The sequence below is a fragment of the Nannobrachium achirus genome, assembly GCF_963921795.1.
Source record: "Nannobrachium achirus genome assembly, chromosome: 4".
NCBI lineage: Eukaryota > Metazoa > Chordata > Actinopteri > Myctophiformes > Myctophidae > Nannobrachium > Nannobrachium achirus.
The window spans coordinates 9631964-9657871 of NC_137813.1; the positions used below are offsets into that span (position 1 = coordinate 9631964).

The window sequence follows — 25908 nt, forward strand, 5'->3', positions numbered from 1 at the left end:
TTTATCTATGATCCCATATAGATCACTATATCTCGCTTCTACTACTAAAGGCCTACATTGTAAACTGTTTTTACGTAATTCAACCCCTGCACTACACAATAGAACTATAGGCAAATATTGTACTTTACTTTGCTCCACTACAATTATTTGAAAACTCTAGTTACAAGTGACTTTGCGTATTTAGGTTAGTATTACAAAACACACACGCATGCACATACCTTTGGTCTTACTTTTAGTTTTTATTGCACACATTAATTAATCATTTAGTAAACAGATCTTCACAGTAACAATGCAACAGCAGAAAAAAGAAGGGAAAAAAAACAGAAGCAAGTCACTGCGCAGCGCAGCCTCTTAAGTGTTTCCAACAAACTTATAGATTATTTACATTGAGAAGAGGAACAAATTAAAAGGTTACAGTGTCCAGAACAGAACAGGCTATCCATGTTGAGAGAAGGGGACCTCCCACCCTGACAAGCACCGAGAATTGTAGGAGTTGAGGCATTAAATTCAGTTTGACTCGCTTATACAAGCTCACAACGCCTTGCACTGTGAAGGGCTGTCCATACCATCTCTGACCAAACCCTTTCGTCTGAGAGTTCTGACTTTCCGACGTGCAGCTTTCCGAACTCAAATTCGGGGTAATGTTTTATTTTCTTCAGATGTTGCGAGTGACGTTGAAAGTTTGGTGGTCGGAGACAGTATTCCCTTTAGGCGTTTGGCAATTTTCTTATACAATTTGACAATGTGGCCAATGTTTGACCAGTTATTTTTTTATAGTAATATAGATAATTTTTTATGCAGTAATGATCTTTTTTTAGTTAAAAAATAATAATCTAGTAAAGTCCTTGAATTGTCACTGTACTATCATCTGGGTGACCCCTCCCGGGGGTCCCAACCCAAAGGTTAAGAACCACTGCACTATAGTGCAGGTCATTAAGCTACTATGAAGTAATTCAAGTGGGTCATGTTTGAATGTGTGGAATTAGCCAGTATCTATGCCCCTCCCAAAAAGCTTTTGTCCAATGCTAGCTTAACTTCCTGCTTGCCAAGGTTTGCCTTGGCAAGCTGCCGGTTGCTAAGCTAGCATTGGACAAAAGCTTTTAGGGGAGGGGCTTAGCTACTGGCTAATTGTAAAAGCTGAAATCAATAATTTATCAGTATTCTGATATTAACCTGTGGGCCGCATTAAGTGAAGGTGGGGGCTGCCGTGACGGCCAGTTGCCTTGTATGCACTGTATTCTTCACCCCTATAATCTGACCAGGTGCTTTTCTCCTGTCTTTGGAAACATCTCATAGTGTCTAAGAAGAAACCAAAAAAAGAACTCCGAAAGCATTCATTGTTGAAAACCAGTAAACTTGAACAGAAAGTAGAAAAAACACTCTGGTGGTCCCTAAGAGTTCTGTACAGTTTCTGCTATAAGGTAGGGATGGGATGACATGAAAGTGTCAAAAAAATATTTGCGATAATCAAAATGTGCTTAAAACTTCAAATGTAACTTTTGTTCATCCCACCTCGAACCCCCAGCACCTCTATTCTGGTGGCGAATGAATGTTCGCCCAAAAATTGCCAATCTAATATTTTTGGGCAAATCGCTTTGTGTCGAGTGAAATAAAAGCGTTCTTTGCAGGTCCGTTTTATCAAGTATAGAGGGTGTAAGTGGTGCTGAATTTGCAGCTCAACAAAAGCTAATTCATCCTACAGTATAGTGCATGACAGAGGACAATTTCATGATGAATTAAAATCAAAATACGATCATTATGAGCTTCTTCTTTTTTTTACGATAATAACAATTATCGTCCCATCCCTACTATTGAGGAACACATAATACAACTGAAGCTAACTCAGTGGTTCCTGAACCTTTTCATTTTTCTTTTTTAATTTCGACGACCGCCCTATAACTATGAGCGTATCAGTTTGTACAGACATGACAGCTGACCTTTCCAGACTTCTTCTTCTCTTCCTGCCAGGTGTGAAATGAGGTCAAGTCACACCCGGCACCCCTTTAGTCCGTGCCAATGCTTGGACCATAATCCACCGATGTTCCGCGGAAGTGCCAATGCCCTTGGCTCTTTGAAACTATGGAATGTCCTTACCTCTTGTATACGCTCAGAGTTACAGACCTGTAAGGGTCCGTTTATAGTAGCTACCCCCTCAAGGAACCCTGAGGGTTCGTGGACCCCCACTTTGAGAACCACGGTTCATCCAAAGCCTCTTTTTTTTCTCCTCCCCACACCAGTCTGTCGTTCACTTCACGCCAGTGAACATTTTTCCTCTATACAAACACACTTCCAAAGCGGCATCCGTCCGTAGAGAGGCATTTATGGTAGGTTCTCTGAATTCACTGAATTCAACAATGACCATAGGAAGCCAAAGGGGGGCTTTTTTCTTAAATATCCGCCTTGCTCAATCCCATTGGTCGGACAGCCACGACAGCAGTCTACAATTCTCCACAGTCCCGTCTGTGCCGGTCGTTCACACTAACAGCTACGAAACGTACACACACACTACAAAGCAACGCAGCGCGTTTGTCGCCGGGGTGGCAGTTTTTTTAAGTCCTGGGCCAACAACGCGCTCGCTGACCTCATCGAAGCGTGCGCAGGACGAGCGAGAAAAACGGAAATGTAAATATAAAAGGCCTGGGTTTAAAAAGAAACAGGGATCTTGTCCCACCTCCCCACAGGAATTGTGCGGACAAACGGTGGAAACTGTAAAACAACACTTGCTCGTTTAGTAGCTCGTTTCGTCATAGCTGTTAGTGTGAAGTATTTCCGTAGCTTTTTTGTAGCCGCGGCGCGCGTCGTCAAACAAACAAAGCTACAAACAAGTGTCAGACGGCAGTTTGTGTCTCGGTTGTCGCTGGCTGTCTGTCATTTAGGTAGGAGGAGGTGCTGCCCCGGTGTTTGAAGGCTGCCATCATCAGGTTCCAAAGATGTGAGCGTTGTGAGGTTTTTGTCACATGTTTCTGTGTGTCACCTCCCTCACTACCTCCTGTGGCCCGGGCCGGTGTGGGCGGCGGCCCTGTCCCCCGCCGTAAGGTCGTCTTCCAGCACGTTGGAGTAGCCCTCTTTCTCCACGCAGCCCGCCAGCACCTGAAAGCAAAGGGGTGGAAAGTACATTTCATTGTCACACGAAAGCATGATAAAATCCATTTTGGTGCCCGACGCACAACTGGCTGTTGGGAGCCCCCCGCGACAATGACACAGATATCTAACAGCACAGCACCATAATAACAGCACTGCCAAGTTGATATTCCATAGTTGTTTTTTCTTTTTTTTCTTTTTTTTTCACGCTGTAAGGCCAGTAAGGAACAATATGACCCCCCGGCCACTTTCATTATCACTGAATACACCTTTAAGTAATGATTGTGACAGTCCTGCACTGACCTGCAGCACCAGCCTCAGCCTGCGGTCCATGGCGTGCAGGTGGGGCTGGATGAGGACGGGGGAGAGCTGGTCGCGGAGCAGCGACTCCTCCATCATGGAGCTCAGCTGGTACTCCTCTTTGGCCAGCAGCTGGAGGCGCAGGTAGGTGGACTTCCTGAGCCTGGGGGTGAAAAAAAAGGTACTCTAAATCAGTGTTTCTCAAATGGGGGTACGTGTACCCCTAGGGGTACGCGGAGATACTGCAGGGGGTACTTGAGAAAACATGGAAACATTTATTTTACTGTTATGTTTAATGATAAAACATTATGTGTCACAAATGTATGTGAACGTGCTGCTCTGTATACGTAGCTTTAAACCAATTAAGTACAACTTTTACTGTTACTGAATAGAAAACAGGCTACTTACTTTTATTTTCAACATATTGACATAAAAACTGGACTTTTGATGTCAGTATTTTCTAGTCAAAATGTTGTCCAGTGTTTCTTAAACTACCAAATTTCAAGGTATCCCCTTAACTCTGACAGTGTACAAATGGAACCAAATGAACCCGTTAGGGTTCATTTGGTTCCATTTGTACACTGTCAGAGTTACAGACTTGTATGGGTCACCGGATTAAAGGGGGTACTTGGATTCAGCAATCAGGAAAAGGGGGTACTGAAGCCCAAAAAGTTTGAGAAACACTGCTCTAAATTATGGGTTTTGTGCCAAAAGCAGATATCTCCGACTTTCGATCATGCGAGCATATTATTAATATCACGGTTGGCTGCTGTAAGAACGAAAAGATAACCCAGAAATGAAAAGCACTTCTCCATCCGGTTCAACGTCTTCCATTGCAGGGAAATTGGATTAGTAATCTCAATAACAGCCATAATGATGTTATTGTAATCCAAAGTAATTATTACGTTTAGTTTTTTTGTTGCTCAGGAGTTAATGCAGGTATAGGATCTATTCCAGTGTGCTGCACACTTTTAATACAATAGCAGCCTATGTTACGTTAGGAGTCCATCAGTATACTGTACATTGAAAGGCTCGGTCAATGAGTTTTTGGTTACCATATTATTTTGCTTACATTCACAGTACATTTGAATACACAATACTGCTAAAAGGGTCTACTCATACTGGGTTAGGGTTTACTAAAAAAAGAAAAAAAAAAACATTAGTTACTTTCCACCACTGGATAGGGTATTCATATTTGAATAAGATCTGAAGGGAAATAAATAAGAACACTAGGAGAATATGCTTTAATTTTCCAGCTACACACAAAATGTTTACTACTGTATATTGAACTTCCTTACTGTAAACAAATCACTGTTGTCTTTGCTGATGAAGAATTCACATGTTACACATGTTTTATATTTTGGTTGTAGTTTGACAATTTTTAACTGTTTCTTATATTGTATTGTGAAATGTATTAATTTTTGTAATGTATTTTTGTCTGTGGAGCCCAGGCAGTAGCTAATGGGGATCCAAATAAACAATAAACAATAAACACAAAGATGGGAGACTCACAGTAGTAGTCTTTTAAGCAGTAATAAAGCTATTGCACTGGGTGGGGGGAAAAAAGAGTTCCTGGCAACACCCCATGTTTAAAACATTGAATGAACTTCCTAAATGGAAAACTCTCCAGTGCATGTGGAACTGGAAACTCTCCAGTGCATGTGGAACTGGAAACTCTCCAGTGCATGTGGAACTGGAAACTCTCCAGTGCATGTGGAACTGGAAACTCTCCAGTGCATGTGGAACTGGAAACTCTCCAGTGCATGTGGAACTGGAAACTCTCCAGTGCATGTGGAACTGGAAACTCTCCAGTGCATGTGGAACTGGAAACTCTCCAGTGCATGTGGAACTGGAAACTCTCCAGTGCATGTGGAACTGGAAACTCTCCAGTGCATGTGGAACTGGAAACTCTCCAGCGCATGTGGAATGTGACGGAGCGTTCCTGTGTGACATCAGTCACCAGTCTATTAACTCACCTGCAGCACTGACTGAGAGGGACCAGGATGGACAGCTCGTCATGAGAGTGTTTTCCAAACCTACAGAGAGACGTAGGAGGCCAGAAATTAACCACAGGCATTCTGAACACACCACCCTTTGTGTGTGTGTGCATGCGTGCGTGCGTGCGTGCGTGCGTGTGTGTGTGTGAGGAGTCAAGTTGCTGTCCTCTTTCACGATGGCCACGACAACCTCACTTTGTTTTTGTTTATTTACCGCTTCTCGATAAAAAAAGAAAACTTCTTGTTTCCCGCAAACCCCACTTTGGTCGTCGTGACCCATAGTCTAAGAACCGCCAGTTCCTTGTTTGGGATAATGCACTGACGGAAATAGGGCACTCTGTGTCCAATTGTGGCTGTGATCCAGGCACGTGCAGATATAGACATCAACCCATTTAGGCCTAGAATTATTGAATGCTTTAACCAGTGAAAAATAGCAGATATACAAGCTCACAGCGCGGCACCGAGTGCCGCGCTGCGAGCTTGTAGATCTGCTATTTTTGGAAAAGTCGTGAAAATGTGTGCAAATCTTTGAATATATGTATTTTCAAAGCGAACGCTTGTAACTTAAATTTTGCTTCTGGGTGGTCCCTGGAACTTAATATTTTGAGATGGGGGTCCGTGGCCAAATAAATATCATTTTGGGGGTCCTTCGCATGAAAAATGATGAGAACCACTGACATAGTAGTCTCTCAAGAACAGACTAACCGAGCTCCAGTTAAGTGAAAAGGACCTTTTCTTTGAGGATGGCTAAGCCAGATTGCTGACATAGAAACATAGTTTTTTTCCAAATATCTTAGAAGGATTCAAAAGACACTTATAGAATCGGGTCAAAATTCTAATTTTCACGATTTTTCAAAAATAGCAGATCTACAAGCTTGCAGCGCGGCACTCGGTGCCGCGCTGTGAGCTTGTATATCTGCTATTTTTCAATAGTTAAAGCATAAAATATTGCGTCATAATGTGTTCAGGCCTAAATGGGTTAAAGGGGGCTTGCGCCCCTTCCCTTTTGGCTGTCAGGAAAAAGTGCCATCAATAGGCTACAGCCTGCGCATCTACAGGCTGTAGTGTAGTGGATCCTGCTTATTGCGCGCAGTGGCGTGCAGTGCACGCACAGAATTATAGCCGATCTACAAGCTCACAACGCGGCGAGACGCCTTGTGAGCCTGTAGATCGGCTATTTTCGGTGGCTAGACATCAACGCAGCCCGTGCACCTGCAGTAGATCTTGCACGCAGTGCCGTGCAGTATGCGCACAGAATTATAGCCGATCTACAAGCTCGCGGCGCAACGCGTTGTGAGCTTATAGATCGTCTATTTTCGGCGCGCAGCGAAGTATAATTATGATGCGCATTGGAAACCTTGCTTGCACATGTCCACTCGCATTCAATGAATGGGTGGATGTTTTCACTAGTTTAAATCATTTTTTAAAATGATAAATACAAAACAAATATATACAAGGTTTCCACCCGACAGCGATGAAATGCAGCCGGTCCTCCTCCTTACCCTCTGCCGTTGTCCAGGTGGATGATGAAGGTCTCGTTGCCAAACTTCTCAAAGGTCTCGTAGTGGTGGCGGTCCATGTTGCCTGTTCCAAGGAGACATTCAAGAATTCATCTATCAGCACCACTGACCTTAAGCCCTTTTCTACCAGAGCTTTAGCACCACACTACACAACACAACACTACACCACACCACACCGCACCACATGAATATTGAAGCAATACGCCACAAGAGGCAAGTGGTTACCTGGTATTTTACATCGCTGAGAGGCGTAGGGAGACACGAGGCGCAGCCGAGTGTCTCCAACCCTCTCAGCCTGTGTAAAATACAGGTAACCACAAGATATTCTCTCATTGGGTAACCACAAAATTTTCTCTCATGGGGTCTCTACAAAATCATTTCATACCAATATATAGGGGTTCTAGACGAGGAAATGTTTTGAGAAGTGTTCATTCTCCTCACCATTTATAGGGGTTCTAGACGAGGAAAGTTTTGAGAAGTGTTCATTCATTTATAGGGGTTCTAGACGAGGAAATGTTTTGAGAAGTGTTCATTCTCCTCACCCATCAGAAAGTCAAAGATGGTCATGTCCATGATGTCTAGGAGCCGAGTGCCGCGGTCGTACGGCGGAGTCTGTTTCACCTCGTCACAGTAGTCTGGGTCCACCTCCCACCTATGGGAACAAATTATTAACATGATTCACTCCATCACAGTAGTCTGGGTCCACCTCCCACCTACACTACACCACTATGATACCCAAGTACCTATCAAAATACTTTATAAACATTAAGGGTGTCCATAATTACAACACCAGAGGCAGCACCACAGATCACTTTCAACCCAGAGTCAAAACCAACAAAGGGTCAAACTCTTTTTTCTGCTATACCACCAAAATGTGGAAAGCCTTACCGAAGGCCATAAAGGAGTGTGGATCACTAGCATCTTTTAAAATTGCCCTGAAAAACCACTTACAGGCAGCAGCCGTTCGCAACTGGTAAAAAATGAACCTAGCCCAACCCTACCCTCCCCTGCCCCTTCTTTGTATATACTGTTTGTTTTAGACTTACTGTCTTCTTTTTTGTTTTTCTTTACATATCTACTGCATAGTACTGTGTTCTATTTGTCTGTCATTCAATGTTATATGAGATACTTAAATGGTTTCCAGTGGAAATAAGCTTAGTCTTTTCATGGATCTCCTTTTAGTAGACCTTGTACCAGTGAACTGTACCGTCATGAAACTGTACCTTTTCCTATGCAAACTCCTAATAAAGTCTTCAATCAATCAATCAATGGGAACACATTATTAACATGATTCACTCCATCACAGTAGTCTGGGTCCACCTCCCACCTATGGGAACTCTTGTTAGATTACACTGTATGTGTAAGTGAGCATTAGTGAGGACCGTTTAAATGAAGATGGTGTAGGCTGAAAATAGATGCAGTGTTAAATCTTTTCAGTAAGTAACCTTTTGCAGTATCTTCACTTCACTGGCGTATTGCCATTTTACAATATGTTAAACCATACAAGCACTACAACTCAGAGACAAATATTGTACTCTTGACTCCTCTGCAATTGTGTATGTTGTTAATAAACAAAAAGCAGTGATAAAGATGGTCACCAAATTCACTGTAACGTGAACCCCATTCGAATGATATCAACACACTGAATGGTGCAGTAGCCGAGATACTGAACTACCAGAGCTCACTTGTTGTCACACCATTGATTGGGAGATAAATGACCTACCGACGGGGCTCAGTAGCTGCGCCATCATGGTCAGACTCAGTATAGTTACTGACCATGACGGAGGCGCGCCGTCTCAGGCGTCCTTGAGCCACATGCTACACCGCAGAGCGCGTCGCCTTAAGTCGGCGCGTTGAATGCGAAGGTCGCGTGAGCAGACTCAGCACCATTAGAAGTTGCAAACCAGGGGGACAGAATAGTAAATCTTCATGTGCCCGACTTTTGTCAACTACTACTGCCATCAATGCATTTAATGGGGACAACGACCAACGACTGCTGGCTCAGTATCTCGCCTACTGCACCATTCAATCGTCTGAAAAGAGGTGACACATTCCCATTCAGTGCGATGATACTAATCGGCCAAGTGGGCGGTCCTTCCTTACTCGGCTTTCTTGCGTTTGTGGTAACTCCGCCTCCAGGGGTTCCTCCAGGTCTTGCGTTTGGCCAGGGTCAGGTCCGGCAGGAAGGCGGCCAGAGAGCCCTCGATCTGGTCCGGTTTACCGCACAGAGCGTGCTCAGTGCTGCAGTAGTACGAGCACTCCCCGTAGAAACAGATGTTATTGGCTGAGGAGACACAGAGGGGGCGGGACAACGAGGTTAGAGACAGATGTTATTGGCTGAAAAGACACAGGGGGAGGGAACAATAGGTTAGAGACTGATTTTATTGGGTGAGGAGACACAGAGGGGGCGGGACAACGAGGTTAGAAACGGATGTTATTGGCTGGGGAGACACAGAGGGGGCGGGACAACATGTTAGAAACAGATTTTATTGGCTAAGGAGACACAGGGGGAGGGAACAATAGGTTGGAGAGAGATTTTATTGGCTGAGGAGACATAGAGGGGGAGGAACAATAGGTTAGAGACTGATGTGATTGGCTGAGGAGACACAGGGGGGAGGGAACAATAGGTTAGAGACTGATGCAATTGGCTGAGGAGACACAGAGGAGGGAGGGAGAAGGGAACAGCAGATATTAATTACTTAAAGTAAATACTATGTTATAGGGGTGTAACGATATAGTAACTGTATCGAAATATCGTTTTTATCTTAAAAAATCGAAGTATATCAAAATGAAAACAGCTAAAATCGAATCGTATCGAATTGGCAGTGCAAAGAATCGATTGTATCGTTACTACCTACTTGTGCATTGTATTTAGCATTTTTAAGAAGAAAAAACTAAAAGGAGGGGTTTAATTACTTTTCCTTTCCATATAGTTACACTGGTCTATCGATAAATGTGTGTAATCTCTGGGTTCATGTCAAGGTGCAGGTTTGTCAATATACTGTACAATGTCAATGTATTTGGCAGATAATCACTACTTATTTATAGCCATAATAATACATGTTTCCCTTAAAAACCTGCACTATCCACACCTTTCACACAGATTTAATTTCTTTGCTAAATAGTTATATCAATTTTAAATCATTGAATCGAATTGTATCGTATCGCCATGAATGAAGCAATATCGTCCATGTATCGTATCATCAACCATGTATCGTGATGCGTATCGAATCGCTATTAAAATGTATCGTTACACCCCTACTATTTTACATTCTTTTTGCAGCGCAAAATGAAAAAGAAAAATAGCTGTGGATGCCTCTCCCACAGGGCTCCTCTTTCTGTGAAGCTCGTTGAAGGCAGCCATGTTGATAAACTGGAATCAGTTGTATCACACTGTCAGACATGGTATGTGGTGGACTGACCCCAATGACTAGCACCCCCACCTGGTGAGATGAAGAAGGTCCTCCACAGCTTCTTGTCCCTGGTCACGTCCCTGATCTCCCTGGTCATGTTGAGCAGCCTCCCCGCCACCGGGGGCACCCTGCGGAAGTCTAGGATCCTGAGAGGGAGAGAGAGAGGGGGGGGGGGGGAGAGAGAGAGAGAGAGAGGGTGATTTTAATGTTGTCTGTTTGAGCCTGTGACGACATGATAATACCCAAAACAGGGAGCACCTGACCCCCCTGTCAGGTGATAGGAAGCGGCCTGCTCATTTCTCACTGATAGGAAGCATGAGCTCAGTTTGAGGCTCTACCCAGGTTGGCAGAGGGAGAGCAGAGCCCAGGATACAGCTTATAGGCTATTGGCACCGGGTGAAAATGGGATACAAAATCACGGGATAAAAATGTAGAGAAAAACAAAATCAATCAATCAATCAATCAATCAATCAATCAATCAATGAAGAATATAGGTAACTCAGTGGGTGGAGCAATAGCCCTACCATCGGGTGGTACAACATGTCAAACTTTCTTTCTTTCTTTCTTTCTTTCTTTCTTTATTTTCCATTATTTTCATCCATCTCCACTAATCACGTTCAGCCTGAATGGGGGAAATGGGACACAGAGCTTGGAGTGTGTGTGTGCGTGTGCGTGTGTGCGTAGTGCGTACAGAATCCTCTCAGCATGTACAGTGTGTAAATAATTCATCCACTTAACACTCTACGCTCCTGTACTTACATTATTGGCATCTAAAGTGCCACTTATTCACATCAAACAATGCACTTCAAAGCAAAACAAACAGTCTCTCTCTCTCTCTCTCTCTCTCCCCCCCCCCTCCCTCTCTCTACTCTAGCTTTCTGTCTCAGTAAAGCTGTCACTTCTCTCTAGTGGTCATATCGAAAAGTACACCCTAACTGCATTCTCATAGACTTTTAAGTGGACATCATCAAAATAACCTCACATCTCCATAGTGTTGTATTGTTCTGGTCACGCCATCCCATATCTTTTCTCAGCAGGGTCAAGCCTTTCACGTGCACGGACATACAGTGCATCGATGCAAAACAACTCCCTGGCCTGGTGTACAAGATACACTACACCACCAAGATACCCATGTACCTGTCTAACTACTTCATAAACATCAAGGATCTCCACAACTACAACACCAGAGCAGAGGCAACTCCACTAATCATGTTCAGCCTTTTTTTGTCTCTAAAAAAGGCTCAAATCTGTTCTCCTGCTATACCACTAACATGTGGAACGCCCTGCCGCAAGCCCCAAAGGAGAGTAAATCCATAACCTCCTCCAAAATCGGTGTGACAAGTCACCTACAGTACGGCTGCTACTCGAAACTTGTAAATAGACTAAGCCCATACTCACCTCCACCTTTGCTTATGAGACCATTGTCTGAACTTGTTAACTCCTGTAGAGCAGGTGTTGATGTCATTAAATGAGCGTCCACCCAAACATTGAATCACCAATACAACATTGAAACCCCACCTTGCGGTGTGTTTGTTTGTTGGGCACAGGCTGACCCTCGTAATACCGAACAGGCTGACCCTCGTAAGACCGAACACTGTGAGTTTCAGTCTCAGTCAGACAGACAGACAGACAGACAGGCTTTGGTTTATCGAGTGTGTGTGTGTGTGTGTGTGTGTGTGTGTGTGTGTGTGTGTGTGTGTGTGTGTGTGTGTGTGGGATGGGGGGGGTAACATGAGCTTACAGAGGGAAGCACTCAGGAGCTGCAAACTGCATCGTCATGCCTTATGGCCCCAGTGACAATGGAGCACCTGTGTGTGCGTGTGTGCATGCGTGCGTGCGTGCGTGTGTAATTGTGAGTGTATACGGTCACGCATCCCCATTCAGAACAGATGGTCAGTGAACTCTCTGCAGCCACAGTTGTTGAAAAAAAAAAGAGAAAAAAAAGAAAGGAGTCGTATTTACTGTCAAATATTAATGTAATTATACAGGAAACATGAAAGGATGCTGCTTGAAGAACAGCATCCAACATGCAGAGGTGACCTAATGCAGTGTTTCTCAAACTTTCAAATTTCACGGTCTCCCCTCAACTCTGGCAGTGTACAAATGGAACCAAATGAACCAGTTAGGGTTCATTTGGTTCCATGTGTACACTGTTTTCTCTTTAAAAATATATATAGTTTATAAGGCCGCGACCCTCAAAATAAACATATTTGAACTGGGGACCCCCACCCTGACAAGCACTTGGAATCGTAGGTATTACATTTAATGTGACTCGGTCTTGTGCCAACTTGCGCCAGTGGCATCACCAACTGGCGATGCCAGTGACAACCCCACTGGCATCAGCAGGAATGCTGGTCCCTCATTGGCTGTTAATGATGACGTTGCCAGAAATGCTGGTCCCTGATTGGGCTACGGGGTACCTACCTACCATACCTGCCTACCTACCAGGGCAGGAATTTCATGTTGCCCCTCAGTTTGACCTTTTGCCCCTGGCATGACCTGAGGCCATTATGGCCTTAATGCCCTGCTGACTGGACCACTTTCTCCTCTGTCTCTTTCTTATCAATATGTAGACAGTAGACACCAGTGTCTCTTTCTTATCAATATGTAGACAGTAGACACCAGTGTCTCTTTCTTATCAATATGTAGACAGTAGACACCGGTGTCTCTTTCTTATCAATATGTAGACAGTAGACACCGGTGTCTCTTTCTTATCAATATGTAGACAGTAGACACCAGTCTCTTTCTTATCAATATGTAGACAGTAGACACCAGTCTCTTTCTTATCAATATGTAGACAGTAGACACCAGTCTCTTTCTTATCAATATGTAGACAGTAGACACCGGTGTCTCGTTCTTGTCAATATGTAGACAGTAGACACCGGTGTCTCTTTCTTGTCAATATGTAGACAGTAGACACCGGTGTCTCTTTCTTGTCAATATGTAGACAGTAGACACCGTTGTCTCTTTCTTATCAATATGTAGACAGTAGACACCGGCGTCTCGTTCTTGTCAATATGTAGACAGTAGACACCGGTGTCTCTTTCTTATCAATATGTATACAGTAGACACCGTTGTCTCTTTCTTGTCAATATGTAGACAGTAGACACCGTTGTCTCTTTCTTATCAATATGTAGACAGTAGACACCGGTGTCTCTTTCTTATCAATATATAGACAGTAGACACCAGTCTCTTTCTTATCAATATGTAGACAGTAAACACCAGTGTCTCTTTCTTATCAATATGTAGACAGTAGACACCAGTCTCTTTCTTATCAATATGTAGACAGTAGACACCAGTGTCTCTTTCTTATCAATATGTAGACAGTACACACCGTTGTCTCTTTCTTATCAATATGTAGACAGTAGACACCGGTGTCTCTTTCTTATCAATATATAGACAGTAGACACCAGTCTCTTTCTTATCAATATGTAGACAGTAGACACCAGTCTCTTTCTTATCAATATGTAGACAGTAGACACCAGTCTCTTTCTTATCAATATGTAGACAGTAGACACCGGTGTCTCTTTCTTGTCAATATGTAGACAGTAGACACCGGTGTCTCTTTCTTGTCAATATGTAGACAGTAGACACCGGTGTCTCGTTCTTGTCAATATGTAGACAGTAGACACCGGTGTCTCTTTCTTATCAATATGTAGACAGTAGACACCGTTGTCTCTTTCTTGTCAATATGTAGACAGTAGACACCGTTGTCTCTTTCTTATCAATATGTAGACAGACACCGTTGTCTCTTTCTTATCAATATGTAGACAGTAGACACCAGTGTCTTTTGTTGAGATTCTGAAATCTTAACTCCCTCGAGTAAACCAATCCAGTGACTTTGATTGGTGCAGGGCTGAGCACTGTAAATACCACCAGTAAGACTCCCTAATCGGGAGATAAGCGACCATAGGTCGCTTATCTCCACAAATAGGGCAAAAATGTGTTTTTCCAAAATGTTACGGCATTTTATGTGAGCTGCAGTGGAGGGGGTCCTCCACTGGGGGCGCCACCACTTTGGCATCCATTCTGGAGCACCAGGAGTGGGTGGTCCCCAGGAATTCCCAGTGAGCAGCCCCGTTGGGGTGGTCATTTGCTCATTTTTGCACATGTGGTCATTTTTTACACCTGGGGGTCCCCCAGGGACCTGGGAGTCCCTGGAGCTCCGGGGGTCCTTGGAGGTTGTAGTTTGGCAGGTAAGGAGTGTGTGTGCAAAAGTTGACATGGATGGGGGCAAGGGTTGTGGAGATATGAGCAGGGCAAAAGTGTGACGTGTGACGTATGACTCACAGACGGACATTTTTTTACACCTGGGGGTCCCCCAGGGACCTGGGGGTCCCTGGAGCTCCGGGGGTCCTTGGAGGTTGTAGTTTGGCAGGTAAGGAGTGTGTGTGCAAAATTTGGCATGGATGGGGGCAACGGTTGTGGAGATATGAGCAGGGCAAAAGTGTGACGTGTGACGTGTGACTGACTCACTGACGGACAGCCAGTGGAGGTTTTGGTAGTAAATGCCACCTACGGTCGCAATAATTTGTCTATTTCACTGCAGATTAGGTTATCATCCCTAACCCTTAAAATTCAACAAATTCTTTCAATTGACTAAAACGTGTTTTATTTGATGGCCTTCCTGCTCTGGCATTTGGCCTTCGTGGCCTTAAAAGTGGACAACACCAAAGGTGGCCAAGTGGCCTTTCCCCTAAAATGGCGAAATTCCAGGCCTGCTACCTACAATACGCAGCCGAACGCAGTACTTTCGCGCTCTGCTGGTGCAGGTAAAGGACATCTCTTGACCCAGAGGCTACAGGCCAGGGTCCCTGCAACAGGGCCACAGGTGGACCCTCCTCCCAGGCTTAACTGGAAACCACGTCACCTCCACCTTCCCCCCCTAACTGCCCCCTTTCAAACCCTGGAAGTGACCAAATACTGGAAACCACGTCACCTCCACCTTCCCCCCCCTAACTGCCCCCTTTCAAACCCTGGAGGTGACCAAATACTGGAAACCACGTCACCTCCACCTTCCCCCCCCTAACTGCCCCCTTTCAAACCCTGGAGGTGACCAAATACTGGAAACCACGTCACCTCCACCTTCCCCCCCCTAACTGCCCCCTTTCAAACCCTGGAGGTGACCAAATACTGGAAACCACGTCACCCCTTGCCTGACTGCGAGCGCCAGACATCTCACACTACGTTCACTACGTTTCACTCCGGGAGAGTCTGAGATTACCAGGGCAGATTCTACTTCGGCGTGGGCGGGCTAAAGCCTATTGACGTCACACACACACACACACACACACACATACACACACACACACACACGCGACGGCGACGTGGCGTGACATTGCAAAAATACGTTATTTCTCATAACATATTATATGTCTGCATGTTTACGTTAGTGCAAAATGGTATTAAAACGTGAGGAAACGGCACTATTTCATAGTTTATTAAAATAATACGAGTCGAGTCTGACTCCGCCATGACAGTTTTCACGGACCAATCAGAGTCCACTAGACTCTCACGTGGGCAGAGGACACCAATCAGAGTCCACAAGCGAGTCTCACGTGAGCTCAAGAGCTCTGTTTGGAGGGGGCTGGGACCGGAGCATAGAGTTCACGTGCCCCAAGCATACAACCCTGATTGGCCCATTCAATGCGCCCGCTCTTCAGGCGCGTTTGAAATAGATTAAAATATGTGCAGCTTCAGTCCACACTACAAACCACCCACCAACAGGGGGGGGTGATGTGCGGACTGAAGTGTCAGGCTACGTCACCCCTGGCTGCCCCCCTTTCAAACCCTGGCTGGAGGTGACACAATCCCCCACTGTGCCCTGAAATCCAAACCCCGGGACGATAAGGCCTCTCCGGTGATAAGGTCACCGTCTCCGTCACCGTCGCCAACAAAGGCCGGCGGGGACAAAAAGCCGGCACACAGGAGGAGATGTGTTTATTACTGGTGGGAAGAGAGGGAGAGAGAGAGAGAGGGGGTTCCCTCGTGGGTTAAATTAAGATCACATTCACCGTCTCGGAATGCAGGAGGGACAGAGGTGGGACAGACAGACAGACTGACTGAAGACTTAAAACACTGGATACCGGGAAGAGGGGTGGGATTTCCCCACATCATTTCGGGGGATCCCCAGATGACAAGTCAAGAACAATTAAGGACTTTTAAGACCTTTTTAATACCTCGAAAAAAGGAAAAATTGGCCAAAATGTCAAATAATAAGAAAGAAGCAAACATTGTGAAAATAGCATATTATCTACAAACTCAGTCACAGGGCCTCGCAACACAAGGCGTTGTGAGCTTGTAGATCGGCTAAAATGCCTACATTCCAAGTGCTGGGTGGGCAGTGAGTCCCCCCAGTGAGTCCCCAGTTCTAATATATCTTGGGGGTTTCACGGCCTGAAAAGTTTGAGAACCACTGGTCAATGTTTACCTGGTTATCCTATGGTTTCAAATGCATAAAATGTCATTTAAATATGTTGTTTAGATAGATGCTACATTCATTTTTACCTGGTGTCCTAGTTACTTTGAAGCATACGATGCATTGCATTCTTTGCACTGTACTTATGTGACTATTTATTTACTGGTACTGTAGGTGTGGCGCTCCACCATGACAGCAAGCCATCTCCTAGGGGTCTAGCGCGGGGTTTCTCAGAATGGGTGCCGTGATGCCAGTCCAGGGGTGTCTCAGGCTCAAAATACTTTGATGATATTTGGAATTCATCGATATCACTTCTGTTTAACTCTCAAATACCTGGAACGCGCCCGAGTCGCGTTAGATTTGAACCACTTTAACCATTATTGTATGCTTTAACTTTAGAAAAAATAGCAGATATACAAGCTCACAGCGCGGCACCGAGTGCCGGGCTGCTATTTTTGAAAAATCGTGAAAATGTGTGCAAGTCTTTGAATATCTTTGACCAGATCTTTGACCCGACTTCTAAATCCTTCCTCTAAATCAGTGGTTCTCAAACGTTTTCACGTCAAGGACCCCCAAAATGACAGGTATTTTGCCACGGACCCCCATCTCAAAATATGTTGTTCCAGGGACCCCCCAGAAGCAAATATTTGAGTTACAAATGTTCGCTTTTAAATAGATATATTCAAAGATTTGCAAAGAAAAATCATTATTTTTCAAAAAAAGCAGATCTACAAGCTCGCAGCGCGGCACTCGGTGCCGCGCTGTGAGCTTGTATATCTGCTATTTTTCAGTAGTTAAAGCAGTCAATAATCCTAGGCCTACAGTACTTACTACTGTAAATGGGTTAACCACTTGGACCAACCATAGGCCACTTATTACTTGCATTGCATATGGTGCATCTTTTTTTTTTCAAGCTACAGCAAATCTCTTCGCCAAAGTTGCTGATCTACAAGCGTGTCAAAGACAACATGTCAAATTTCTGCTACTTTTGGTATTTTTTTGGAATATGGATGCTGGGGTTTGCATTCTATCAAACTCACCAATAAAACAACATACTATTGCACTTCTCTATGTCACTAAACATTACACTCAACATTGCATTTACAATTAAAGTGTCAATGTGCTGTGCAAACATGTAAAGTGTCGATGAGCAAATAGTCAATAAGGGTTATGTACAAATATCATAAACAGGACCTCTCTGTTACTGACACAGACAATAAAACACTCCCGACTACTTACTTATTTAACTGACTAAGGTTCATGATAGCACTATGATTCCGCTCTCTGTAAGTATCTCTGGGGGAGAGCGTGTTGCTAAAAATGCCCTAAAGAGTAAAGACGTTTTGTGTTCCAAACGTTACCTGTCCAGGTGAAAGGCGGCGACCTCAGCGTTGTGTCTCTCAAAGTCAGAGAAGTAGAAGAAGTCTGGAGGAGTCTCCTGTTCTCTGGTCTGCCTGCAAAACAACACACATAGAGGGGACACGTTATAGAGTTTAACACACACATGGATGGACGCAGAGCCTTGTATTCAGAGAGAGTCGCGCCACCTCCGTTCACTTCAAGTCAATGAGGGTAAAGTGACATTTTGAGTTCCATGAAGCACGTGACCGGAGTGTAACACACACATGGATGAATGTTTAAAACAATGTTTTAGAACAGTGGTTCTCAAAAATAGCAAATAATCAAGATTGTACATACAGTATGCTATTTTGGAACATTGTAGAACATTTCTTTTTTTTTTTTGCAACTTATTGTTTTATTATATCAATATTCATCACAAACCATTTTCTGGCATACATAACAAATTATTATAGCATACTGTACATTAATATAGACAACATAAAATATATATGATACAACAACGACAACAACAAAAAAAAAGAAGAAATGGGCAAACAAAGAGAAATGAAAAAGAGAGGGTAGGAAGGGGGGGAAAGGGAGGGAAAGGGAGGAGAGGTGTCCTGCTAGACCTCTATACGTGCAAAAGGCGCCCACTTTTTATTGTATTGTTCCTTTTGTAGCCTCAGCATATAGGTGATTCTTTCCATGTCTCTAATCTCTTTCACTTTGCTCAGCCATTGATCATAAGTTGGTGGGTGTGCAGCCAGCCAGTTAATTGTAATGGTTTTCTTGGCTGCTGTTAATAGTATTTGAAGGAGGTAGATATTTTTCCTGCCTTCAAAGCCCGTTGGTATAATCCCTAAGATGGCTGTCTTGAAGTCTTGTGGTAATTGAGTATCAAACACTCTATTAATGTCGTTAAAAACTATGTTCCAAAACCGCCTTAGCTTGGGGCATGTCCAAAAGATGTGTGTATGATTTCCCACCTGTTCACCACATTGCCTCCAGCATTCACTTGTGGGCGTGGTGCTTGCTCTAGCAGTCAGTAACGGGGTTTTAAAAAACCTAGTTATTATTTTCCACTGATATTCTCTCCAAGAATTGGAATTGGTTACTTTGTGTGTTTCATTGCAAGCGCCCGTCCATTCTTCCTGTGTAATCTCTTGTTGAATCTCTGCCTCCCACTTTGCTTTAATATAGAGGGTCTCACTGGGTGACATTTCTAATAAATTTTGATATAGACTGGAAATAATTTTTTCAGTCAAGACCCCATTTTGGGTATCTATCAGGGATGATTCAATTATTGAAGGGTTTCGATATTTTGAATACTTTTTCTTTTTTTTAACACAAATCTTCTCTTCCGGGGGTCCCTGGTCCGCGGCCAATACATTTTGGGGGTCCTTGGCATTATGATAACTCTACTGATGACATTTGTTTCCATCCATCGCGGCAGCGCTGTGAAGCTTAGATCGGCTGCGTTTGTAGCGCGACACCGTTGTATGATGAAGTGCGAGATATCATCAGAGAACCACACACACACACACACACACACACACACACACACACGCGCACGCACACACACACACACACACACACACACAGACAGACGCACATGCACACACACACACGCACAAACACCATTATCTCCGTAGGCATTTCCCAGAGAGGCTGATAAGACAGAACAGGCTGGTCTTTTATTCTCCTCTTTCCCAGAAAGCAGCCTTTATTTATAACTGACTGTAAATCCATTCTCACTATTTATATACAATCCAACCATTCCCTCTCTGACCACAAGAGGGAGCCAAAGGACCATTAATCTTTCAGGACTGGAGCTTCACTGTATGTTCATATAATTGGCCCACACTGATGCTCATTACAATGTGGTACCCAAGGGTATCACAAGGGGGGTGGGGGGGGGGGGGTGGTGGTGGGACTTAGCCTAGTAAACTGACTCCTCCCATCTTCAGTTCGAATGTGGAGGGGCCTGGAATTATTTTATACTTTAGCTATTGAAAAATAGCAGGTCTACAAGCTCACAGCTGCAAGCTTGTAAATCTGCTATTTTTGAAAAGTCGTGAAAATGTGCGCAAATCTTTGAACATATGCATTTAAGCGAACATTTGTAACTGGATCCCTGGAACTAAATATTTTGAGATGCGGGTCTGTACTCTGTAGCCAAATACATGAAACAGTTTGAGCATCACTGACACAGAAACATAGTTTTATTTTTATTTTTTAAAAACATAGAAGGATTTGAACTATTCAAAGACTCGCAGCATGGCACTCGGTGAGCTTGTATATCTGCTATTTTTCAATAGTTAAAGCACAAAAGAATGCGTTCCCAGTCTAAATGTGTTAAACCTCCTCCCTATATGAAGAACATTCATGGGGGGCCCGCAGTAAATCCTTGTACCCAATTGGGGCCCAGAATTTGGTGCGACACCCCTGAGTCTGTGTCTCAGAGCAGGGCTGTGGAGAGCTCAGAATCTGTAGGCAGGTTTGGTCATTTCCAACTAACCATTTTTTATGGGCCATGAGAAGAATATCCTTACATTGTATAAAGAAGTAGAAGTAGTGAAAATAGCAGATGTTCAAAGAAGAAGCTCACAATGTGGTGCAAGGCGACATGTTGTGAGCTTGTACATCTGCTGTTTTCACTAGTTTGAGTCCTGCATCGGGAGATGGGAACCACTCCTTTAAGTCTGATTCAAAGGAGCAACATAACATATCATTGTTGTCGGGTAGAAACCTTGTATGTCCAAAACCGTTAGTTTTGTATTTATCATTTAAAAAATGAACTAAAATAGTGAAAACAGACGATCTACAAGCACACAACGCCTCGCAAAAAAAAGAAAACATACACATTTGAAACTTGGAGATACAGGGTTTCTGCTCGACAGTGACGATATGCTTGTGCGTGCGTGCGTGTGTGCGCACGTGCACGTGGGGGCTCTGAAGGTGACCTTTAAGGACAACACCATGACCTCGGTGACGCTGCTCTGTTATCGCTCTTTCAAACACACTCTTATCTGACGCTCTCTGCAGATAACCAGCGGTCGTCAACGTGCCAGGCTGTTGATAGGAGTTCTCTGCAACATTCTATGCTTGCCACGGACACTACCATGGACACACATACACATTAATGAGCTGTCTATAATGTTACTTCACAAGAAAATTCTCAAAGAGAACACCAGCACTCACGGAATAGTCTTTTTATGGTACTTTTTTTATTTTGAATTAAGGTCGGTATGGAAAGCTGCAGGCAGGGTAGCGTGTCTAATCAGCGCTCTATGCGAGCTCTCTCGAATGTGCTTTTTTTTGCGGGGTTTGGCGTGAATTTTGTCGGTTTTGGGCCGGTTTGGGGCTGGTTTGGGTCCACTCCCTCCATCCCTCGGCGCCCCCTCTAGGATGGCGCTCTAGGACGGCGCCTAGCTCGCCTATAGCTAAAAACGGCCCTGGCTGCAGGGCAGCAACAAACGGACGCGTTTCGGCATTTAAGCCTTCATCAGCGTTGCCTTCAATAATGTTACCAGAAACAGAGCTGCCCGAGTCCTATATTTGTCTTTGGTATGATCCGGCCGGGGATCGAACCCCGACCTCCCGGCGGACACTCTAACCACGAGGCCACTGAGCTGGTCACCCAGTATCTATACTCTGGGTCAAGACCCGATGGTGGTAAAGGCTACTTGAGTCCACCACCACCACAATACTGCTGACAGACATTTCACCTCGCTTGTACCTTCCCTGCCTGAACAGGAAGAAGAAAAAAAAGTAGGGGGGAAAAGAATAATTTGTGCTCCATTTGACAGCGCAGTGGAGCGAGGCAGAGAGAGAGAGAGAGAGAGAGAGAGAGAGAGAGAGAGAGAGAGAGAGAGAGAGAGAGAGAGCGTGCAGCTCATGAAAGGAGCCAGGGACGTGCTGGCCATTGGGAAAAGCGGGACAACTCCCGAACGGCCGGTTCAAAAATCGGAAAAAATGAAAAATAAAATGTCGGCCTTCATTCCATTTTGGGGGCTGGGCGGCCAATAAAGTTAATTGTCACTAGAGCTTAAATCGGGCCTAAAAAAGTGAGCCCGGCCCAACCCAGCCCTACAGAATTTCAGCCCGGACCGAGCCCAAGCCGGATACATAATTGACAATTGGAGACCGGCCCAGCCCGAAGACCGACATTCTAAACAACAAGCTTATATGATGCAGACGGCAGCATCCTTTTTTTCCTCATACAATATTGGTGATTCGTTAAGAACAGTGTCATTCTACCATTTTCCAACTGTCTTTATATAAAATACATTGTAGCAAGCACCGTCCTAATTATGGAAGAAAAAAAAAACATCGGAGCCTCGCTGGAAAACACAGCTGACGGCCGTCGCTAAATTAGGAAGCAGGCGTACAGGCTATTATAGCTACAACATTAACACTACGTCTATAATATTATTAGGAAATCCAAAAGTGTCTGTGAATGGTTTCAACGATCTCCTCCGCTCCGCTCTGCCACAGCGAGAAGCACCCACTGGCCATAGCAGCCACCCACACACGGGAGCACACTCTCAACTGAACGTTGCTCAACTGTCTGAACGTTGCGCAGCAGCGCACATACAGTCACGCACGCTCAACTGTGTCAAGTTGCGCCGCAGCGGTGCAGCGCAGCTTACACAGTCACAGAGACATCACGTTACCGTGCTGCGCTTGCCTACCGGATTATAAAAGACCGACCGGACCCAAAGCCCGACATATACGTGACAAATTGAGCCCGGCCCAGCCCGCGTCGGGTCCCGTCGGGCTCGGGCTGAACTTTTAAGCTCTAATTGTCACTGTCGGGCAGAAACCTCGTATCTCCGAGTTTCAAATTTGTAATTTTTTTTTGCAAAGGTTCAAGATGTCACGCTCAACATGATGGATCACACTCTCACGCTCACCTCCTCATGTCGTTTAGCAACGGTAACGTAGCATCGCAAGTCCTTCACAAGAAACACGCCCTCGTGTTGATGTAGACTAGAGAGTATGACACCTCTCTGTGCGTGTGTGTGTGTGTGTGTGTGTGTGTGTGTGTGTGTGTGTGTGTGTGTATGTGTGTGTGTGTGTGTGTGTGTGTGTGTGTGTGTGTGTGTGTGTGTGTGTGTGTGTGTGTGTGTGTGTGTGTATGTGCTGAGTGCTGACTGAGCTGTTCTCCCACTCATGAGATCAGAAGCAATGTTGCACACCTCAGAGTTACATTAATAAGATATCACGCGCACGCACGCACGCACGCACACACACACACACACACACACACACACACACACACACACACACACACACACACACACATCAGAACAGGTTAAGATATCAGAAGATGGGTGTGTGTGTGTGTGTGTGTGTGTGTGTGTGTGTGTGTGTGTGTGTGTGTGTGTGTGTGTGTGTGTGTGTGTGTGTGTGTGTGTGTGTGTGTGTGTGTGTGGTGATACAAACAGCTGTGGTCAGACTGCTGACTCGTCCCCCCAATATACAACTCACTCTGCAAATGAACACACGCAGCATGCACACACGTATACGTATGCACGTTTTGCGTGTCACTTAAGTGGCAGGTTGGCTACAGCTAGGAGTTAAAAGTAGGAAAGCCATGTGGCCACAAACACATTGACAAACAAACAGCTCTCCCACCCAACGCTGAACCAAACATCTGTGCTAAGAATATTCCAGGCAATGTTTTTTATTTCTATCAGTGCAGTGCAGTCAGTGACAGTAAAAGTGTACCACCCATTCAACAGCAGATTTAACAGTGTACCCACCACCCATTCAACAGCAGATTTAACAGTGTACCCACCTCCCATTCAACAGCAGATTTAACAGTGTACCCACCTCCCATTCAACAGCAGATTTAACAGTGTACCCACCGCCCATTCAACAGCAGATTTAACAGTGTACCCACCGCCCATTCAACAGCAGATTTAACAGTGTACCCACCGCCCATTCAACAGCAGATTTAACAGTGTACCCACCGCCCATTCAACACCATATTTAACAGTGTACCCACCTCCCATTCAACACCATATTTAACAGTGTACCCACCGCCCATTCAACAGCAGATTTAACAGTGTACCCACCTCCCATTCAACACCATATTTAACAGTGTACCCACCTCCCATTCAACAGCAGATTTAACAGTGTACCCACCTCCCATTCAACACCATATTTAACAGTGTACCCACCTCCCATTCAACACCATATTTAACAGTGTACCCACCTCCCATTCAACACCATATTTAACAGTGTACCCACCGCCCATTCAACAGCAGATTTAACAGTGTACCCACCTCCCATTCAACACCATATTTAACAGTGTACCCACCGCCCATTCAACAGCAGATTTAACAGTGTACCCACCGCCCATTCAACACCATATTTAACAGTGTACCCACCACCCATTCAACAGCAGATTTAACAGTGTACCCACCTCCCATTCAACAGCAGATTTAACAGTGTACCCACCTCCCATTCAACAGCAGATTTAACAGTGTACCCACCGCCCATTCAACAGCAGATTTAACAGTGTACCCACCGCCCATTCAACAGCAGATTTAACAGTGTACCCACCGCCCATTCAACAGCAGATTTAACAGTGTACCCACCGCCCATTCAACAGCAGATTTAACAGTGTACCCACCGCCCATTCAACAGCAGATTTAACAGTGTACCCACCTCCCATTCAACACCATATTTAACAGTGTACCCACCGCCCATTCAACAGCAGATTTAACAGTGTACCCACCTCCCATTCAACACCATATTTAACAGTGTACCCACCTCCCATTCAACAGCAGATTTAACAGTGTACCCACCGCCCATTCAACACCATATTTAACAGTGTACCCACCGCCCATTCAACAGCAGATTTAACAGTGTACCCACCGCCCATTCAACAGCAGATTTAACAGTGTACCCACCGCCCATTCAACAGCATATTTAACAGTGTACCCACCGCCCATTCAACACCAGTAAGACTCCCTAATCGGGAGATAAGCGACTGTCAGGTCGCATACACAAACTTTAGAAGGCAATGGTAGGCAATCAGGAGGAATATGGGATATGGGACAGATCCATGTTGATGACATGACTTTAGAGATACTGTGTACCGCTTTGCGTGATTTTAGGCCAAAATCTGTAGGAGCAGTGTCCAAAAATGTGTTTCGAAAAAAATGACTGACTGGTTTCATCGTTTGACAGCACAATCATCAGTGTATTTTGGATGTCAATTTGTGTTTTCATATATTATAGGGTTCAAGTGGTTAATATAAAAAAGGAGAAAAGATTCGGAGGACTCTGTAACTCTGAGGACCCCCTAGGGGTCCCGGACCCCCTGTTGAAGACCCTTGTTTCTAGGAAGCTAATATTATGCTAATGAAGGCAGACACGGCGGCGGTGCTGGAGTTATAAGCTCTCATCAAGGTTATTAGGCAGTGATTAAACGGGGACCCGTGGGGGCGTTCAGCACTTTAAAACGCATTGATGACCCAAAGTGCTTTGCTCTTCACGGAAAGGTAAAAGTGCTAAAGAGTTCACTGGTGCAAATATATATGCAAACGTTATCCTTTGTCACACTGGACTCTGCCACGGGTCGTGTTGGGTCGACACATGGCAGACCAGTATAGGGGTATAACGATACGTTTTAACAACGATACGATACAGTACGTATCACGATACGTGGTTGACGATACGATACATGGACGATATTGGTTCATTCATGGCGATACGATACGATTCGATTCAATGATTTAAAATCGATATAGTGACTATTTAGCAAAGAAATTAAATATGTGTGTAACGTGTCAATAGTGCAGGTTACTGTATGTGTCATATCT

The 25908-nt window shown here is 44.6% G+C and overlaps 1 protein-coding gene across 1 annotated transcript in view; it reads right to left on the reverse strand.

The window, feature by feature from the left end:
* Positions 1-1071: 1071 nt before the first annotated feature.
* Positions 1072-25908, reverse strand: part of LOC308284374 (extracellular serine/threonine protein kinase FAM20C-like) — a 97128-nt gene continuing 72291 nt past the window's right edge. The window contains exons 5-12 of the mRNA XM_080724974.1: positions 18091-18183; positions 10342-10457; positions 9002-9182; positions 7441-7550; positions 6881-6962; positions 5358-5417; positions 3385-3544; positions 1072-3090 (exon numbers count right to left, since the gene is read on the reverse strand). Coding sequence (XP_080581100.1) covers positions 2983-3090; positions 3385-3544; positions 5358-5417; positions 6881-6962; positions 7441-7550; positions 9002-9182; positions 10342-10457; positions 18091-18183 — 910 coding nt within the window. The 3' untranslated portion in view covers positions 1072-2982. The remainder of the gene's footprint in view (positions 3091-3384; positions 3545-5357; positions 5418-6880; positions 6963-7440; positions 7551-9001; positions 9183-10341; positions 10458-18090; positions 18184-25908) is intronic.